This window comes from Callorhinus ursinus, unplaced genomic scaffold (genome assembly GCF_003265705.2).
Source record: "Callorhinus ursinus isolate GAN/ISIS: 27379988/994484 unplaced genomic scaffold, GSC_fseal_2.0 scaffold13, whole genome shotgun sequence".
NCBI lineage: Eukaryota > Metazoa > Chordata > Mammalia > Carnivora > Otariidae > Callorhinus > Callorhinus ursinus.
The window spans coordinates 3849068-3863275 of NW_027397075.1; the positions used below are offsets into that span (position 1 = coordinate 3849068).

The window sequence follows — 14208 nt, forward strand, 5'->3', positions numbered from 1 at the left end:
AGGAGTCATGATCTCAGGCTTGGGGGACAGAGCCCCACAGCACTCAGAGGGCAGTCTGCATGAGATTCTTTCTCTCTCCCTCTGTCCCTCCCCCCTCTCAGGCTCTCCCTCTCTAAAATAAAATAAATCCTTAGGGAAAAAAATATTCAAATGTAATCAACATACAATATTAGAACTGCAATTTTTATTTATATGGCATGACACAAGCACACAAGGGTTGCTCACTGAAAATTTTTGGATATCACATCTTGTTGAAGATAAAAGCAAAATTCCAACCACTATACAAAATTTGGAGGAAAATTTGCACACAAGCTCCAAGTAAGAATTTAAATAATTTTAATTAAGTCATTAATTCTTAAATTAATTTTTAATTTAAATAAAGACAATGAAGAGAGAACTAAAATGCCATTTTGTAGAATGTTATAACAACAAGATACAAAAACATGTAGCATACAACTTGAGTTCTGATGCTATGAACATAGTTAAGTTCCTACTAATTGATCGTAATTTTCTTGAGACTTAAAGACCATGATTCAAAGTAAGTAACAGAAGGATACTCACGAGGGGACATATCTTGCTATTATTTGCAAGGCTCTGTGACATGTGTCAAAATTGGCGGGAAGATCTACAAGGAGAAAAGTGAGTATGAGCATAAAGATAAAATTGAAAACTGAAAAATGATGTTTTAAGCTAAAAACACCCGCTAACCAAAACTGAATCATTTACTAGCAAAATATTAAATTTAAGATTCTTCTCCAGAACCAACCATCAATGAAGACTAAGTGGACTTACTACATAAGTAATGCACTAAGGGCAACTGGTTACATGTTAATGCTGAATGTAACCAAAAAGATTCCATCAGAGGTTGCCATTTGTTGCAGCCTACCCATCAGAATAAATCCTGGGGTTGCCCTATACTTTATCATTCAGCAGCATTCTCTCAGACACAGGAGGCATCCCGTGTTTAATCCTGTTTATACTTACTATCATCTTCATCATCAGAATCTGAAACATCGATGTCACCTTCCTTAATGACCACTCGGGCTTTTGATGGAAAAACAAAATATGTCATTCTTTTTGTCACCGACCTAAACATCAACAGCTACAAAAAAAGTGATTTTTCCATTGTCCAAACTTAGTACAATGACTGAATTTGGAGTCTAAAGAAAAAAAAGTGTCAAGTAACTTTATAAGTAAAGCTAAAAATTCCTGAGTTCTAACACTTAACATAAAAAAATCACAGCAACAAATCTAAATGCTTCCATAGAAATCATTATAGGGAACAGACATGTACCAAAACTGCTGCCAATATGCATCTCAGGAATTTTCCATGTTGGCACAATCCCCACAGGGTTCTGAGAAGGTAGTATCTTAATAAAGAGGTATTTAAAAAATGAGAAAGCAAAGAAAGCAAAGAACCACTTACGAGGTACAAAATGAGAAACAATCATGCTGAGACATGGTCTAAGGAAGACAGTCTGTGCTGATACAAGATTACCAAGAAAAGCCAAATACTCCTCCACCACTGTCTGACTTCTATTCAACCACTGCAATCTCTAGAGGTGGGAGGGAAAGAAACATATAAGAAACATTTTACTGATACAATGTGTTCTGTTTTCAAAGTACCAAATCACATACTAGTCAGTGAAATAAGTGGCAAACTTACCAATAAAATACAGATAAGCTGCTCAAAGTCTTTAGTCAAGTACATGATGGAAGAACGGAATTCTAACAGCCAGTTAATGATCTGGTCATCCTTAAGATAAACAAAGAAAAGTGCTTTCAAAATCACAAATCCTCTAAAATAACAAAAAGATGATACCTATTTTGCACCAAGCACCTACCAATAATATTTAAATTAGGAGAAAAAAGTCACAAACTTGCACTGAAGCCAAAATTGGAATGAAAATTTCTTAGTTTATATCAAAACAGAAGGATGTTGCAATACTTTTTCCTGTTTTTTTTAAAAAAGCAACATAGTAACTCTCACATACAGGAAATAAGTGGAAACACTTCAAAAGTTGACAGGTGGGAATCTTTCAAACTGCAGAAAGAGCAGAGCAGATTCAAATACTGTAAGACCACAAGGACCAAGAGTTACCTCAATTTCTCTATATTCATGCTGACGTGAAAACATGTTAATATTCAGTCTAAGCTAATTAATTAGAGACATCAATACATATAACTTTTTCTCAACCCAACCTGTAACTAGACTTAAATATATTAAGATCTGTTATAGACAGGGGCCCCTGGGTGGCTCAGGTGGTTAAGCATCTGACTCTTTTTTCGGCTCAGTTCATGATCTCAGGGTTCCTGAGATCGAGCCCCGTGTCAGGCTCTGCGCTGAGCGTGGACCTTGCTTAGGAATCTCTCTCTCCCTGCCCCCTCCCCCTGCTCGTGCACGTTCTCTCCCTCTCTCTCTCAAAAAAAAAAAAAAAAAAGATGTGTTATATATAAATGTTGGCTCCACTACTCCATGAAGTATTTTTTAGGCAATAAAATTACTGTGCATCATTAATAACTTTTAGTGACATGGGAAAAACTGCTAAAAGAAAACAAACCATGTATAAAATATGCTATAGGTTAAATATAAAATTTATTGTATTAATTCATATGCACAAATACATAAGAACAAACTAAAAACCCCCAATTTTGAAAGAAATGGTTATTGCTGATTAAGACTCAGTAGGGGAGGGCGCCTGGGTGGCTCAGTTGGTTAAGCGACTGCCTTCGGCTCAGGTCATGATCCTGGAGTCCCGGGATCGAGTCCCACGTCGGGCTCCCTGCTCAGCGGGGAGTCTGCTTCTCCCTCTGACCCTCTCCCCTCTCATGCTCTCTATCTCATTCTCTCTCTCAAATAAATAAATAAAATTAAAAAAAAAAAAAGACTCAGTAGGGGAAAGGAACATATAAATAAACAAAAGCACTACACTGTTGTATCTATCACAAGAGATTATTAACAGACAGTGTTGTGCTAGTGATAGATTATCACAGACAGTATGGTACCTACGTGAAGGACTACTACCAGCCAGGGTTGTACCTGCAATTATAGACTACTGATAGGGAGTATCATTTAGTGAGAACACAGCAGGTGCCAGGCATGGTGCCAACACCACACAAACGCCTCCCTTACTAATCCTAACAATGCTGAAAATGGACTGCTGGTGTTCCGCTTTTAAAGCTGAGGAAACTGAGGCTAAGAGAAATTAATAAGCAACCTGCCCATTTGAGAAGCTAACAAAGAACTAGGTTCACACCTGTCTGACTGGGTCAGAGCCTACGCTCTGTCCACTCTCCCACAATACCTTGCTCCATACAGAGAAGGAGCCCACCGCCTTTTCCCCAACTCCATTCAACTGCTGACTGCATGCGATGTGCTATCTGTGACAAATTTCAATGAGACGGACTCTTTCCTGATGAAACCCCAAGTAAGCTGGCAGTAAAGTCAAGTAAATTACAACTCATTTGCACTATGGTAATTTCATAATGTCCACAACCAGTAAAGATAACTGTACTGATAGCTCACCAAGGCCCGAAGCAAAGAAGACAGCTAAGGTATGTGCAAATAAAAATGAGTTAGGGAGCCTGGGTGGCTCAGTTGGTTAAGCGACTGCTTTCGGCCCAGGTCATGATCCTGGAGTCCCGGGATCGAGTCCCGCATCGGGCTCCCTGCTCGGCGGGGAGTCTGCTTCTCCCTCTGACCCTCTTCCCTCTCGTGCTCTCTATCTCTCATTCTCTTTCTCTCAAATAAATAAATAAAATCTTTAAAAAAAATAAAATAAAATAAAAAAATAAAAATGAGTTAACTCTATCCTATCCCTTTTCCACTAAAAAAAAGTACAAGAAAATTATATAGGTAATATTTAAACTGCTCCGTTTTTTTATTTTTTTTAAAGATTTTATTTATTTATTTGAGAGAGAGAGAGAGAGAATGAGAGATAGAGAGCACGAGAGGGAAGAGGGTCAGAGGGAGAAGCAGACTCCCTGCCGAGCAGGGAGCCCGATGCGGGACTCGATCCCGGGACTCCAGGATCATGACTTGAGCCAAAGGCAGTCGCTTAACCAACTGAGCCACCCAGGCGCCCGCTCCGTTTTTTTAAAGTAAACTAGTTGCAGACTCTGGTGCTTTAGTACTGAAATCACTTTTAGAAGCAAATCACTTGCAACACTCTCTGAACTAACACAGATACAACTGATGCAACTGTTGGTATGTCAAGATACCGATGAGAAGTGCTGATAAAAAATACAGTGGGGGCACCTGGCTGGCTGAGTCGGTGGAGCATGCAACTCTTAGATCTCGGGATTGTGAGTCTGAGCCCCACGCTGGGTATAGAGATTACTTAAAACATAAATAAAATCCTAAAAACAACAACAGAACACAAAGAAAATGGTCCTTTGTACCGACAGAACGCCAGGGTCAGGGAGAGCTTAAAATAGGAAGTGACACTTCTGCTGTCTATAAACAGACTGGGTGTTCTCTAGGGGCTTCATTCCTCACAGAGCGACAAGCATGTATTCAGAAAACCAAAAGTAGTTCTGTTATGGCTGGAGTATATGGTAAGCAAGTCAACAGAAAATAGGGCAATCAAAGAGGAGCAGAGATAAATAACCAAAGTCCTTGTAAGCCAGATTTGTAATTAGGAAGATCTACTGGAAGGGTGGGGAATGGAGTGAAATGAACACCCATGTGCTCAGAGAGAACCAAGGAAAGTTCCATTAAAGAGGACACTTCAGGGGCACCTCAGTTAAGAGTCTGCTTTCAGCTTGGGTCATGATCCCAGGGTCCTGGGCTCGAGCCTTGCACCAGGCACCCTGCTCAGCAGGGAGTCTGCTTCTCCCACTCCCTTTGCCCCCTCCCTGCTCATGCTCTCTAATAAATAAATTCTTAAAAAAAAAAAAAAAAGATGGGGCGCGTGGGTGGCTCAGTTGTTAAGCGTCTGCCTTTAGCTCTGGTCATGATCTCAGGGTCCTGGGATCAAGCCCCACGTCGGGCTCCCTGCTGAGTGGGGAGCCTGCTTCTCCCTCTCCCACTCCCCCTGCTTGTGTTCCCTCTCTCACTATGTCTCTGTCAAATAAATAAAATCTTTAAAAAATTTAAAAAAAGAGGATACTTCAACTGGATCTCAAATAGTAGGAGTTTTGTAGATAAACTAATAACAACAGTAAAGTAAACACTAATATAGTAATTACCATGCCAGGCACTGTTCTAAGATTTTAACATATAATAAGTCATTTAATCCTTACAACCATCCCATGAGGTAGGTGCTACCATTGGTTCCCATTTTATAGCTGGGGCCAATGAGGCACAAAAGTGCAGTGTATTTACCCTCAGTCACAAAGTCAGTAAGGGAGGGAGTCCATGTAGCCAGAGCCCATGCTCCAATAGGCAGCAACTAAAGTGGATACAGAGGACCTCTTGCAACCACAAAAGGCACATGCAAAGAGATAAAGATGAACAGAAGTGGCGCCCAATGCTGGGTGTAGAGATTACTTTTTTAAAATTAAAAAAAATAAAGTGGCGAATTCATGGAATAAAGTATCTAGTGCGACTAAACATAGAAAAAAAATGCAGCACACCATGCTAAGAAGCTCGGCCTTTCTGCAAAAGGCATGAAGTTTTCCCACAGGAAAATGACACGTTTAGCGTGTGCTTTAGAGAGGATTTAGGCTCCACTGTGGATGGTACAATTTGGGGGGGAGGGTAACGGGGGATAGAGGAGAACTGGAAACCTAGACAACCTAACGGAGTTAAGGGAAGAATCCAGACAAGAGAGCACCAACAATGCAAGAAGCCTTGAAAGACTTTTTTTTTTCCTCCAAAGGCCCTGGTGAATCAATGGAAACGAGGGGTGACGAAGTCAAGAAAGACCCCAGGGTCTTTCCCAGCTCAAGAATTAGGTAAGCAATACATCAGTTAAGCCCATAAGGAGACTGTAGAGGAGTGTGTTTGGGAGAGAGAAATGATAAATTTGGGGCACTTGTAATACTTGTGGGCTGGCAGTTAAGAAACAAGTCAGGAGGGGCACCTGGGTGGCTCAGGCGGTTAAGCGTCTGACTCTTGATTTCAGCTGGAGTCATGATCTCGGGGTTGTGGGATCAAGCCTCATGTCAAGCTCCGCACTCAGGAGGAGTCTGCTGGAGATTCTCTCCCTCCACCTGTCCCCCTGCTTGTGCGCATGCTCTCTCTAAAATAAATAAATAGGGCGCCTGGGTGGCTCAGTTGGTTGGGCGACTGCCTTCGGCTCGGGTCATGATCCTGGAGTTCCGGGATCAAGTCCCACATCGGGCTCCCTGCTCAGTGGGGAGTCTGCTTCTCTCTCTGACCCTCCCCGCTCTCAAGCTCTCTCATTCTCTCTTTCAAATAAATAAATAAAATCTTTCAAAAATAAAATAAACCTTTAAAACAAACAAACAAACAAGTCTAGAGCCCACAAGAGCAATATGAGCTAGAGATACAAATCAGGAAGTTACCAGGCCACAGGTGAATTCCAAAGCCACAAGGGCATAAGGAAATCATGCAGGAATAATTTTTACAGGAAGGAAAGGGTCAAGTCTAGAAACTTAATCAACACCAAATTTAATAACCAGTCGCAAGAATGATTAGACATAAGTGATAAGACAGGAAGATCCCAGAAACTGAAGGAAAGGTTTTAAGAAGTGGGCAGCCAACAGTGTCAACTGCTACATGGAATTCGTATGACGCTTAGAAAAAAAAAAAAGCCTGCTGAAATCAGCACGTAAGAAATGACTGGTAATCTCTGTCATAGTAATCACAGCAGAGGACTTCACAGTGGATTTAAACAGGCAGGGAAATGAGAAAGTGCGGGATGGCAGCAGGAATAACAGCTAACAAAGCCCTTTGTGTCAGGGGCTGTTCTAAGTGCTTCTCATATATTAACTCACTGGATCCTCTAAAACCTCTACATTTAAAAGACCACTATTGTTTTTCTGGTTTTACAAAGACAAAAACAGAGGCAGAGAGGTTAAACAAGCTGCCCAAGATCACACACTGGGAACCAAGAGTAAGGATTTGATTCCAGACAACGTGACTACTACTGCCATGGTAAGAGACTACTCCTTCCAAAGTTGGGAAATAAAATTCATTGAGTTGTGCCTACATGACAGGTATATATCTTCAAAGGTACATCTCTTGAAACATTTCCAAAAACAATGAAAAGGGTACTAGCTCGAAAGACAAGTCAACTTGTGTTTTTGTTTTCTCGGTAGAGAGACATGAAAGCAGCATGCCACATAGAGGAAAGAGGTTCCAGAAAGGAAAGATAAAGCAGGGATTCTCAGCCTGAGCACTCCTGGCATCTCGGACTTGTGGAGGGCCGCCCTGTGCATTGCTGGATGTGTAGCTGCATCCCTGTCATCCACTCACTGGATGCTAGTAGTACCCCTCCCTCCACAAGACGTGGCAACCAAGAATGTCTCCAGTTCATCACCGAATGTGCCCTGGGGGCAAAAGTGCCCCTCGTTGAGAGCTGCTGCATTCAAGTGACGATCGTACAGAGAGCAAGTTCTAGAGGATGGAACAGGACCAAAAGTGCAAACTGAATCTGTACAAAGTGGCTACAGCTTTGCTAATGAACAAATGTAAATTAATTACCTTTATGTCTGGATCTGACAGCTGGTTCTTCAACAACTCAAAGTCATTTGTTTCACCCTAAACAAGAACGGAAAAAAAAAAAAAGTAGTTCTGCTTACTTCAGTTTCCTGTTAAAGACCAACAGCAGGACTTTTAACTATTACAAAAGGAACATTATAACTTTCACCCATCATTGGATTGTAAAATTGTAATTCCAAAAATTTAAAAACTCACGTTAGTGGAGCTAGGCAGCTTGGAAAAAAAATTAAATGAATACTGAAAGGTTGTTCACATTTAGGTATACTTATGTACTGACACCTAAATAGTTGATGACACAAGGTACCATCCATTCATATATGTGGATTTAAGATGCTTATACAGGGGCGCCTGGATGGCTCAGGTGGTTAAGCAGCTGCCTTCGGCTCAGGTCATGATCCCAGGGTCCTGGGATCAAGCCCCGCATCGGGCTCCCTGCTCTGTGGAAAGCCTGCTTCTCCCTCTCCCACTCCCCCGGCTTGTGTTCCCTCTCTCACTGTCTCTCTCTGTCAAATAAATAAATGAAATTTAAAAAAAAAATAAAATGCTTATACAGGGGCACCTGGGTGACTCAGTCATTAAGCGTCTGCCTTCGGCTCAGGTCATGATCCCAGAGCCCTGGGATCAGGCCCGCGTCCGGCTCACTGCTGCACAGGAGGCCTGCTTCTCCCTCTCCTGCTCTCCCTGCTTGTGTTCCCTCTCTCACTGTGTCTCTCTCTGTCAAATAAATAAAACCATTAAAATAAATAGACTGCTTATACATATAAATACAAACATTCATATTTTCCCTCCATCACTGAGATTTAGTAGAATCACTTCTAAACTAACACAGAACCAAAACAAAAAAACAAAACAAATCCCTATTGACAGAGCTGGCTTATTGTCCCAAAACAATGCTTAGGTAATTCCTTAAGAAATAAAATGCTCTTAGGCGCCTGGGTGGCTCAGTCAGTTAAGGGTCTGCCTTCGGCTCAGGTCATGATCCCGGGGTCCCAGGATCAAGCCAGCAACGGGCTCCCAGTTCAGCAGGGAGTCTGCTTCTCCCTGACCCTCCCCGCTTTTGGTGCTCTCACTCACTCTTTCTCTCTCAAATAAATAAATAAAATCCTTAAAAAAAAAATATTTTTAAAAAAGAAAGAAAATGCTCTGATCCAATGATTTTTATTCTAGCACTTGCTCAAGTTTTTGAAAGATACTACGTAAATAAAGCATTTGAAGACATACAACCTCAGCAGAGAGGTTATTACTCTAATTTTGAGCTGATAGCATAATGCTATGATTAAACAACTGACTTCAAGACTGACATCTAAAATTCATTTTATTATGTCTACTGGTCTTTAGTATAAAGGCTACAACTGTATCCTAACCAACAAAGACCAAACCTCAACGTATCAATTACATATCAATAAAGCAGTGGGGGGAAAGACACCAGACCTCACATTATCTCCTTTTACCTTTTTGTACTTCACCAAGACTTCTGTCACAGTTCCACCAAACCGAACAGTTTTTCTTGGGGGAGAATTGAAGAACTCATTCTCTAAAGTGAGCATATCTGAAAGCCTGTAGAACCAAGATTATCACACTATTAAGTGCAGGACAGAGAATAATAAAAATTGTAATACTCAACATTTATGGAGCCAACATCACTCAGTGGGACTATCGCTAAAGCCTCCTACCTGGCCTCCTTGCTTCCACTCTAACCTCCCAACAGTCTTCTTTCAGTGATCTAATGATCTTTGCAAAACTTAAAACAGATCATGCTACTCTACTCTCCTGTTAAATTCTCCCAAGGTTTCCCACCTCACTTAGAACACAAATTCAAACTCTGCGACAGTCTTCAAGGTGCTACGTTAATCTGGCCCCCGCCTACCTCTCTGACCTCATCTCCAACCATTTAACATACTGCAACCATAGTGTCCTTGCTATTCTTCAAACTTGCCAAGCTGATTCCCATTTCTCTTGCTGTTCCCTTTATCAGAAACACTCATGCTCCAGACCTAGACACACTGGGTTCTTGTCTTCACTCAAGCTAAGGTCAAATGTCAGAGGGGCCGAAATCTAAAGTATCCATCCCCTCACTCCCCCATCGCCCTGTTTTTATTTCTTCAGGTTATCTCTACCTGAAACCATGCTGTTCTTTTATTAGTCACTGATTTTCCCTCCTTAGACTGTAAGCTCTGTTGAGAGCACAGATGTTGTCTTTTGATAGACTACGGTCTTCAGCCTATAACCAAGAAAGTACAGGCACTTAATAAATACCACGAATGATATAATCGCTAAGTGTTTCACGAAATTTTTTTCCTTTACACAAAGGGGGGGGGGGGGGGCGCGGGGACACAGCCTCTTACTAATGACTCTCAAAGTTAAACCCCAAAATGTTTTATGGGGGTTAGGAGCTTTAAAAGTTGAGAAAGACAGGGGCGCCTGGATGGCTCAGTAGGTTAAGCATGTGACTCTTGATTTCGGCTGAGGTCATGATCTCAGGGTCCTGACACTGAGCCCCACCTCCAGCGCGGAGCTCAGCGGGGAGTTGGCTTGAGATTCTCTCTCCCTGGGCCCCTCCCCCAGCTCGTTCGCTCTCTCTCTAATAGATAATAAATCTTAAAAAAAAAAGTTGAGGAAGGCAAGATTGTTACAAAAACGTGTATGTGGAAACACATTTCAAACATCAACAGAAAATTACGAGTCCGTTTGCCATCAATGACAGCATTCGCCTGATAAATCAAAGAGGTCAGGGAACTCTTCCCAAGTCTAGACGAAGAAGCGGGAGGGATGAGCAAAGGAGAAGGTAGCACCCAGGCTTGGGGCGCTGAGGGAGCCCCGCGAGGAGAAAAGGGGACTCTGGAACGCAGAACAGATTCATTTTCCCAGCCCCTCTCCCACCTTTACCACCCACCTAAAGGGCATGGGCTTACTCCGGAGAACCTGAGATGACCCTCTACCGGTTGCTCCCACGATTCCTTCAGCTCTGCCCCAGGCCCTTTCACATCCGCTACCCTAACCCCGGTCCTGGACTCCAGTCCCAGATGCGCAGAAGGAAGCGTCCCGGACTCTCACCCAGTCCTCGTAGCGCCCAGCGTCTTGACTGCAGAGGCCGAGGCGGCCGCATCTCCGGGCAACCGCGTGTGAAGCAGCGGGGCCGCCATTGGGCCGGACAAGCGCGATGACCGCGCTTCTCACCGGAAGTCGTACTCCTTCTGGCATTTCCCCCCCCACCCCCTCCACCCCGTGGCCCGGAAGACGCGCGCGCGAGCGGCGGCCTTCAGCCAATCAGGATTCCCGAGTGAGAGCGCGCGATTCCCGGCGGGCTAGAGCGCCGCCAAAGCTTTCCCCTCTTCGCCCTGCGTCAGGGCCCCTCCTCGCAGTTGGAGGACTTTCCCCGCGGGTTGCGGCGCTTAGCACTAGAAGAGAAGAGATATTTGGCGGCTCCGAGCAGTTCCCGGGGTCATGAAGGAAGGGCGGGAACCCCCGGGAGGTGCTAAGCGGTGGCCGGCTTCCACGAGTATTAACTTTCCCGAGTCAAAGCATCACTTAGTCAAACTAAAGAAACTGAGGCTCTAATTAAACCAAACCCGCCCAGAGATGGGGGCGGGCGGGGGATTCGAACTAGGCTGCTCCCCCCAGCATCTGCAAAGGGCTCTGTACCCTCTGCGCTGTCCTCAGATATCCAAGCTGATCTTTTCTTTGCGGAAACTGAGGTTTGACGAAGCGATTTACCCAGAAACCTCCGAGCTGTGGTCATCTGGGATGAGAAAGAGTGAGAGGAGACAGTTTGTAAGAGGCGTTAGCCCTTGAACTTAAATTTTTAGGGAAGCCCAGGAGTCGGCCAGACCAACAAAGCAGTGAAGGGTTTTCCAGCATGGAACAGCAGGTGCAAAGGCATGGTGGGTGGCAAGGAAGCAGAGGAAAAGAGAATAGATTGCCCCTCCCCTGTTTCTAGGAATGGAAAATATGTTGCAACCTTTGGAAGCTGTATAGAACCATCAAAAGGACATTAAACCAACTACAGCAACTTGTTAAGTATAAAGCACTGTTCTATTTTCCAACAGTGTAAAATCAGTAACTGTCTTTCTGCCAACTCCATACAGTCCCACCATTTCTTACGCCGTTGGTTTAGAGTCCCTTAGGAATGTTGGGCAGGTATCATCAATGTCCTGAGAGCAGAGGAAATTGCGCCTTAGCTCACAAAGATACTCCAAGACAGCCGTTGAAGTGGGAGTCTTCTCCCCTCCATCCCCAAAGCAGAGGGAAAAAATTTAAATCACGTCCATTGGCACTCTCATACACTGTCAGTAGAAATTTAACTGCACTGTCAAGCAATTTGACAATTCTTTCATTTTTAAAAGTCTGACATACACGAAAAAATATGTTAATATAGGTTATACAACATAATAAAATGAATACTCGTGAATGTATGGCCCAATTTATGAAACAGAACCTTAACCTATACTATTGAAGCTTCCTGTGTGTTCCTCCCAGGTCCCACCTTCTCCTTGCTTCTTTTTTTTTTTTTTAAAGATTTTATTTATTTATTTGAGAGAGAAAGAATGAGAGATAGAGAGCACAAGAGGGAAGAGGGTCAGAGGGAGAAGCTGACTCCCTGCTGAGCAGGGAGCCCGAATGTGGGACTCGATCCCGGGACTCCAGGATCATGACCTGAGCCGAAGGAAGCCGCCCAACCAACTGAGCCACCCAGGTGCCCCTTCTCCTTGCTTCTTCCCAAAGCTAATTACTATCCTAACTTTTTAAAACCATTTCAACTTTTCTTTATGTAATTATCATATATATTCCTAAACTATCTATATACTTTTGCTTATCTTTCCATGATAAAATTATTTCCATGCTGCATTATACTTCCGATTTCGATCCATCCCTATTGTGTTTCTCTGCCATGTAGCATTCCATTATATGAATATGCCATGATTTATATATCCATTTTCCTATCACCAACATTTAGATTATTTTCTCCTCCCCAAAACCCCACATATTGCTGTGAATATGCTTGTATAGTCTCCTGAATCATGTGTGTGAAAATTTTTCTAGGGTAGAATTGTTGGCTTGGAGGGTATACGACACAGTTGAGTTTTCTAAAGTAGTTGTGCCAATATATGCTCCAAGCAATGTCTTTTCCTTAAGCTTAAGCACAGCTCCTTCCTTATTTTCCCAAAGCACAGTTAAGCCTAGGCTTCCATGTTAAAAACTTTTTCAATAGAAGCCTCATCATAATACAAGGAAAATCTTAAAGCTAAATAGCATAAATCACTGTTGAAGTTCTTGGTCCTGTCCCTTCACTGGGGATCCGCCACTCAGTCACCCTATTCCATGGGCCAACTCATCTTGCCAAGACAAAAGCTTTCTTTATCCAGTCTTGCCTTCCCTGGAGTCCCATCTCTTTTTGTCTCCAGCTCTAATCAAAGAAAGTGAAGACCGGGGCACCTGGCTGGCTCAGTCAGTAGAGCATATGATTGTTGATCTCACGGTTTTGAGTTCAAGCCCCACATTAGGTGTAGAGATTATTTAATTAAAAAAAAAAAGGAGTGCTTGCTTTGGCACATGTACTAAAAAAAAAAAAAGTAAAAACCTCTCTTCCAAAAGCAACAGAAAGGCAAACAAGCATTAAAATGGCAGCCTGCAAACCTTGCCCACAATGTAGAGAGGCAAAGGGAGAGGGAGAAGCAGACTCCCCATTGAGCTGGGAGCCGGACATGGGGCTCGATCCCAGGACCTGGAGATCATGACCTGAGCCAAAGGCAGAGGCTCAACCATCTGACCCACCCAGTCACCCCTGAATTTCCCAGCATCTTATCTCCCATCGCTTAACTCTGCTGGACAAAATGGCACGGGGCCATTACTTACAATTAACAAAATGATGCCCTACTTTTGGGAAAGTAGAAAAGGGCCATAATTAAGAGCTTCACTCATTATTTCAGCAGTAGTTAGGTGAAATAGTAGTCTTTGATCAGCATAATAATGAATACTTTTCTTGTTTTGTTTCTGAGATGGGCTGAAAGGTGAGCTGCAAGTTTTACCCTGTGAGCTAGATCAAGGCAATTGTTCTAGAGCCAAATGCTCTTTCTAGGCTGCCATTCTTCTCCTTAATGTGCTTTTATATCATACAGTATATATTTATCATGCTATCTTAATCAATAGGGAAATGGATCATACAGCTAAATACAGTTCTAAGGCTTTCTTTATCCTCTATTATAGATTTTTAGTTAATATACACTAGATTTTTAGTTAATATGCACAGTTGAGATCTTGCATTAGTGAATGGAGTTTTTAGATAATTGATTCATGGAATAATTGTTGACTCTTTCTGGGAAGGGGAAAGGAACAAATGGGATACCTACCAATGGTTTTGCTATTTAGAAATTGTTGATCTGGATCTTCCCTACCATTCAGCCATTTGGAAAACTTTTTTTTTTTTAAATATTTGTTGAGCATTAATAGTGACCCTCCCACCCACAGCAAGTATTCACTGGAAGCCATTTGGTACAATATGACCTCACCTGTCTAGATTAAGTTAGAGAAGGGCACTTGACTCAAATTTGTCAATGAGAAATTCTTTGTTGCCTTAATAT

The 14208-nt window shown here is 42.7% G+C and overlaps 1 protein-coding gene across 4 annotated transcripts in view; it reads right to left on the reverse strand.

Annotated features, from left to right (window-relative positions):
• The window catches only part of RRN3 (RRN3 homolog, RNA polymerase I transcription factor), a 30591-nt gene extending 19772 nt beyond the window's left edge, over positions 1-10819 (reverse strand). For 2 of the 4 annotated variants that reach the window (XM_025855605.2, XM_073899471.1), the window contains exons 1-7: positions 10685-10819; positions 9082-9187; positions 7613-7669; positions 1667-1756; positions 1427-1556; positions 985-1044; positions 562-625 (exon numbers count right to left, since the gene is read on the reverse strand). In XM_025855605.2, the coding sequence (XP_025711390.1) occupies positions 562-625; positions 985-1044; positions 1427-1556; positions 1667-1756; positions 7613-7669; positions 9082-9187; positions 10685-10773 (596 nt within the window). In that variant the 5' untranslated portion in view covers positions 10774-10819. Of the gene's footprint in view, positions 1-561; positions 626-984; positions 1045-1426; positions 1557-1666; positions 1757-7612; positions 7670-8189; positions 8451-9081; positions 9188-10523; positions 10647-10684 lie in introns of those variants that run through there. The other 2 variants (XM_073899470.1, XM_073899472.1) reach the window with 2 other exon arrangements.
• Between the last annotated feature and the right edge of the window lie 3389 nt (positions 10820-14208).